The 6,255-nt window shown below is 36.5% G+C and overlaps 1 protein-coding gene across 1 annotated transcript; it reads right to left on the bottom strand.

The window, feature by feature from the left end:
• Positions 1-106: 106 nt before the first annotated feature.
• Positions 107-6,029, bottom strand: LOC106475449 (acetylcholine receptor subunit beta-like 1). Its single transcript, XM_013936129.2, has 2 exons — positions 4,986-6,029; positions 107-980 (listed from the first exon to the last, which is right to left on the bottom strand). Exons 1-2 carry the CDS (start codon positions 5,925-5,927, stop codon positions 810-812), a joined length of 1,113 nt encoding a protein of 370 aa, XP_013791583.1. The 5' UTR covers positions 5,928-6,029; the 3' UTR covers positions 107-809.
• Between the last annotated feature and the right edge of the window lie 226 nt (positions 6,030-6,255).

The raw sequence follows: 6,255 nt of genomic DNA, 5'->3' as shown, positions 1-6,255 counted from the left end.
TCCCAAACTACCCCTCAATTAGAAGTAAACTAGGTACCGGAAGTCTGGATGATCCCGTTGTCCCAAACTACCCCTCAATTAGAAGTAAACTAGGTACCGGAAGTCTGGATGACTCCCGTTGTCCCAAACTACTTCCATTTGAGGGCTGTTACCTAGTTTAAAGGTCTGGATAATTCTTATTGTCTTAAACTAATTGCAATTGTGCGCCGGTTTACCTAGTGTTTAAAGTCTAGATAACTACTCAAAATAGTTCCAACTGTAACCCGGCTTATCTAGTTTTCCAAAGTCTGAACGACCCCTGTAAACTGGTTTACCTGGACTACTTCCAATAACCAACCAGAAATCATTTCTAGCCAATTAACTAGATCGATTTCAACTTTCATCATATTTTATGGTAAAGCAAAACGTTTAGAACTTTGAATAACAGCCCTGATGAAATGTGAGAAATTTATAGAATTTAATTAAGTAAATTTTTTCGCATAATCGGTCACAGCTCTTAGAGAGGTACAGATATTGTTTATACTTTAGGTTTGTCATAGATCAAACTGGTGGCGCTAGTTACAATATTTTTAATAGTCTGATAAGTAGCTGCAAGGATATCCCGAGTCTCTTCGACAAGGTGATTATACGTGCAGTGCAGGAATAATAATCTCTGTCCGTTCTATCCAGTTTTATTTAAGCTCTGCCGACCCGAACAATATGGATGTTAGGTAAACATCCGAGTGGGACAATAATGAATAACATGAACGCATAACCTCACAGCGTTAAAACAATCTATTATTATACACACTTAGCCAAATTTCTGAATTTCATGTTGGCTTTCCTTTGTGCATTTCAATTATCTTGTCTTGATCCACGTGTTGGAAGATGTGAGGTGCGTCCAGGAGTATTCCTATTGTTCCCGCTGTTGTCACGGCGAAGAAGATGTACAGCTGGAGACGGTCTATCACCATAGCAACGAACTTCCAGTCTTCCCGGATCTGGAACAAGACATTATAAATTAAGAGCTTTGAAAATGAAATTGCAATGAGACTGAAGTCCAAAATTATTGTTTTTCAATATGATAAAAGTGTTTAGCAACAAAATACTAAAGTTATATTATTTTCTTAGATAACGTAATGAAAGTTATCCTAAAAATATGGGGTAACGTCTGTTGATAACATTTTACTCTGCTAATTTGATGGTGTAGACGTAGCCAAGATATTGTAGGAATCAGTTTAAGACTTATTGTTGTCATTTTTATCATATTTTTCTACATTTCAAGGTAATTAGAACACTTATTGACAAGTGTTGTTAATGATGTAACAAACATGTGGTATACATGTAACTTTCAGGTTAATGGACCACATTAGTTAAATATTGTTCACGATGTGGTATATATATAAAAACTTTAAGGTTAATGGACCACATTAGTTAAATATTGTTGACGATGTGAAAAGTTACATATATACCACATCGTCAACAATATTTAACTAATGTGGTCCATTAACCTTAAAGTTACATATATACCACATCGTCAACAATATTTAACAAATGTGGTCCATTAACCTTAAAGTTTTTATATATACCACATCGTCAACAATATTTAACTAATGTGGTCCATTAACCTTAAAGTTACATATATACAGGTGTTCAGGAAAGATGTTTTAGTTAGTGCATGGCACTCTCTGTTCTCTGAAAAGAGTGAGAAACCATGATGTTATGACGTAATACCTCTTGGAAGCCACTTTCGGCTTTAGTGCTAACCTTGATTTATTCGGACAATATAAATGTTCACGTTACTTCAATCAATATGCAATTAATCAAAAACTCCTTAACAAATTCAAAATCACAAGATTTTCGAAAATTTTTGTCGCCACTTATTTGAAATGACGAATAAGAAGCTTACCACGGAGTCAAAAGCTGGGATTGTTAATACAGGTACAAAGTAAGACTCACTTTGTGGTCTGTTTAATTTTTGTTTTCAAATAAAAATAAAATAAATTAAATGACAGAAAACTTCTCTAACAGCTAGTACCAACAGATGGGTAATGTTATTAGTGTTCGTTCCCAGTTCGTTCTGTAATATTCGAGTTTGTTTCATTAAATAAGGAGCACTTCAAAGCTGTAAACAGGGTGAGTTTTTTATTCTTGTCAAAGAACCATTTTTCTTGTTTCGCTGTTGACAACATGATTTTAATTTATCATGAGATGTTGTCTGTTTGGATTCTGTTTTTATTCCTACACTTAACATCGACTTTCAACATGAAAAAAAAAGAGTCATTAACTTTAGTTTTCGAGAAGGGATTCGTGAAGTGTCAACGAGAGAATGAAGAAATTAGTCTCCCAACATGTCAGCCTTGAAAACATTACACCCACTCCTGCGCTTATTTGACTCACGCGACGCACAATAAACGATATTGTGTTCAATGATTGTACAAGACGAGCAGGAAATATGAGTGGAAAGTGTGTGTTTAGCAACCACGTGTTCAGAGAGAGAGAGGCAGTGCCTAAAGTCACATAAACAAGTCTTTACTTGTTACTTAATTAGGTCAGTAGATCTAATGGCTATTGCAGCAGGAAGAACATAAAGTCAGATATGAACCGTTTCTCTAAAGATTCATTTTCTAGGGTTAATCATTTAATTCTAACCAATAAATGCTGCAGTTAAAAAATTAAAACAAACATTTTCAGTTATATACAAATAAAAGCAGAACTCCAGCATTTAAAGTCCGCATCTCAGCAAGGAGCCAACAACAAAATATATTATTTCTAAGGCGTAACATTCCTTCTTGGTGCCACCTGAGGGTGTAACATTTCTCGTTGATGCCATCTTAGGGTGTAACATTCCTTGTTGATGCCACCTTAGGGTGTAACATTCCTCGTTGTTGCCACCTTAGGGTGTAACATTTCTCGTTGTTGCCACCTTAGGGTGTAACATTCCAAAATCACATCTTTCGTTTAACATTGTTTTTATGTAACTTATATTAAATTTAATGGGAAAATACAATGCTATAAATATATAATTTATGTTTTACATTTGGCCCAAAAATTTCAGGGTGATTTGCCCATGTAGAAGGATTTCGTAAAGGTAACCACTAAATGTTTAAAGACGCACTAGTCATGTATTTTACAGATTTTCTGTGCAGAAATTGAGAAAAAAGCCAGAGAGTGGAAGCTCTCACGTCCATAAACTTTAAAATGTTCTCAATATAGCTAAATCAGATTTGTTTCTCTGTATCTACACAATGGGCTATCTGTGCTGTGCCCGCCACACTTATCGAAACCCTTATTCTAGCGTTATCATTTCACATACATACAGCTATGTCCCTGGGAGGGGAGTTAAATCAAACCAATAAGACAAAAGTAGTTACCCTTCCTGACTAGATAAGACATTTGTTACGTGTTTAGGGCTACAAGGTAATTAAACTGATATTAACGTTCTGATAATTCGTTACTCCAGACGAATATACAAACCATATCTTTCTATGGTTGACTAGAGAGAAGACAGTTAGCCTACACTACCAGCTTCCCAAAGTGTTAAAGGCATGCGATTTTGTGGCAAAAGGACGCGAACCCACAATCCAGCACTTTAACCACTAGACCATGTCCGACCCCCCCCGAATTTTGAAGAGAGAAAGCAGAAAGTAAATAGTATCCAACTTGAGCTCTTCGGTTACTCTAATCGAATAGTAGAATTTAACTGTTACTCTTATAACACACCCATGATGCAACGTTGTTTCAGTAGAAATGGGACACGACAATGGATCCTATGATCCTCAGTTCGGCACGCGCGTCAACGTTCGGTCTGCTTTTACAAGAATTCAATTATCATTACAGAAAATAAAAAGGTTAATATGTAAATTTTATGTATGCATAGATATGAGTTCATTCTTCAGGTGGCAACAACGAGAAATGTTACACCCTAAGGTGACAACAACGAGGAATGTTACACCCCAAGGTGGCATCAACGAAGAATGTTACACCCTAAGGTGGCAACAACAAGGAATGTTACACCCTAAGGTGGCATCAACAATTTATGTAACGTATTAGTACTCCGTATTGTCAGCCATATTGTTTTCGTTTAACATTGTTAAAATCACATCTTTATGTAACGTATTAGTACTCCGTATTGTCAGCCATATTGTGAACAATGATAAACGAAAGATGTGATTGTACAATATGGCTGACAATACTGAGTACTAATACGTTACATAAAAACAATGTTAAACGAAAGATGTGATTTTACAATATGGCTGACAATACGGAGTACTAATACGTTACATAAGAACAATGATAAACGAAGAAAGTGATTTAACGTTTCAGTTTAACTTGAATGTTGTAAAGAGTGAACCGAGAAACTACAAAACTATGAATATTTGGTTCTTTGCAAGTTACTCGAAACTTGTAACCCGTATTGCTTTCAACTGAGCTCAAGAAACAACGACAAATTTCCAATACGTCGCACAAAAATAACTCTCAAAACTGTTTTGTCCTGTATTCCATCTTTCCATTCAAGCAAGTCACTAAGCCTATCAATTTAACCGAGGAACGTGCAAAATAAGAAGAAAAACAGACATAAAAACGTAAAAGGTTAAAGAACTTTCTACTTTATTATCATATACAAATTAACCGTGCTGAAACTATGTATTGTTATGTTTTAAAGTTTTCTCTGTGTGAAGAGTTCGGAAATAGAATAAAAAATATGTTCTCCAGTAGAATACCTAAACTTGAATTAAATATCCGTCCAAGAGACTTTCATTGTAACTTCAGTAGGGATCAAATCACGGATTGTAGAGCTGGAAGTCTTCAAGCTATCCGCTCAACCACTGAGGAGGGGCGGTTAGACCATGAAGGACGTAAACATATTGAATAGGTCGGTAGAGAGCACAATGAAATGATATTGATAGTTTTTTGTTTCTTACAAGGACACTTCATAACAAAGACGTTTTGTTAACAGTTGAATTTTAATTTTTAAGTAAATCGTCACGTAAATTAAATCTCACCTGTACGTATTCGTCCTCACTACGTAAATGCTCTGCAATAAATTCGATGGCTTCAATGGCTCTGTAAGCTTTGGGGGTTAGGAACAAGGTATCTTGTGCCTCCGGTTCCAGCAGCTGAGCCTCGGGTTCTGGAGAGGGTTTCCTTGCCGCTGTGCAGTTAGGGTGGTGAATGTCAGCCAGCTCCATAAACTCTGATTTACTTCTTAATTGACTTGGCTTGCCCTCTGGTGAGCTGTGGTACAGATGGTGAGTTTTGTAGTTTGGCATTTCCATCATCCACCTCAGTCTAGTCTTCCTTGGCCTCTTCATAAACAGAAGAATGGGTAAGTATTTTAAGAATGCCACTCGAATCCAGTTGGGCATTCGATGAGTCCGTGGCCCTCGGAAACTCAAGTTGATGATGACCACCGTCACTAGGATGGAGCCGGTGTTCATGAGGAAGGTGAAAAGTAGGTACTTTGCGATCAATGGAAGGACAAGAGAAGTTGGAGGTAAGATTTTCGACACTAATAGCAAGAACACCACCAAAGAGAGCAGAATTGATATTCCAAGAGTCACTTTTTCTCCAGCTTCTGCGGGAAGATAGAAAACAAGGATACAGAGAAAAGATATAGAAAATGTAGGGAGGATTAGATTCACGGTGTAAAAGAGAGTTTTTCGGCGAATTGTGATGTAGAAAGAGATATCAGTTTCAGTAGGTTTGATATCTCGAGAGTTGTTGTAGACGTTTAGGAATGCTGGGACTTCGACGATGTCCCAAGTACCACTCTTCCAATACGACGAAAGATCTACCCATCTGTTGTCACTGTCCAGCTTTAAAGACACTTCGTCGCCATTGAATGTCCACGAACCGAATTTCATAACACATTTCTGTTGATCAAACGGAAAGTACGTCACGTCTATAGTGCACGAGCTCTGGTAAATGGCGGGAGGGACCCACATCACCAAACCATTGGGGTAAATTAGAACATTGGACTTGTAGCGAACCTCATAGTTCCCATCAGCACTGTTGGAATAAAGAAACGGCTGATTTAGTAGTAACAAATGCTCTTGCACTGATTAGAAATTATCTCCCAATCATCAAGATAAAGCAGTTATGGATAACAGATTTTAGTATAATTTACAGAACTGGAGAAACTATAATTATATTTATTAAATTTGAAACAGTTACAGATAATCGTGTTTTAGTATAATTTACAGAACTGGAGAAACTATAATTATATTTATTAAATTTGAAACAGTTACAGATAATCATGTTTTAGTATAATTT

Source organism: Limulus polyphemus, unplaced genomic scaffold (assembly GCF_000517525.1).
Source record: "Limulus polyphemus unplaced genomic scaffold, Limulus_polyphemus-2.1.2 Scaffold8597, whole genome shotgun sequence".
Taxonomy (NCBI): Eukaryota; Metazoa; Arthropoda; class Merostomata; order Xiphosura; family Limulidae; genus Limulus; species Limulus polyphemus.
The sequence above is the reverse complement of the archived record's forward strand: the minus strand, read 5'-3'. Positions and strand labels throughout refer to the sequence as shown.

Excerpts from the sequence above, each read along its gene's own strand:
- LOC106475449 (XM_013936129.2), bottom strand. The coding sequence starts at position 5,927 with ATGTGGGTCCCTCCCGCCATTTACCAGAGCTCGTGCACTATAGACGTG. Across the intron at positions 981-4,985 it reads GTGAGGACGAATACGTACAG|ATCCGGGAAGACTGGAAGTT; the intron begins GTGAGATTTAAT and ends GTCTTGTTCCAG.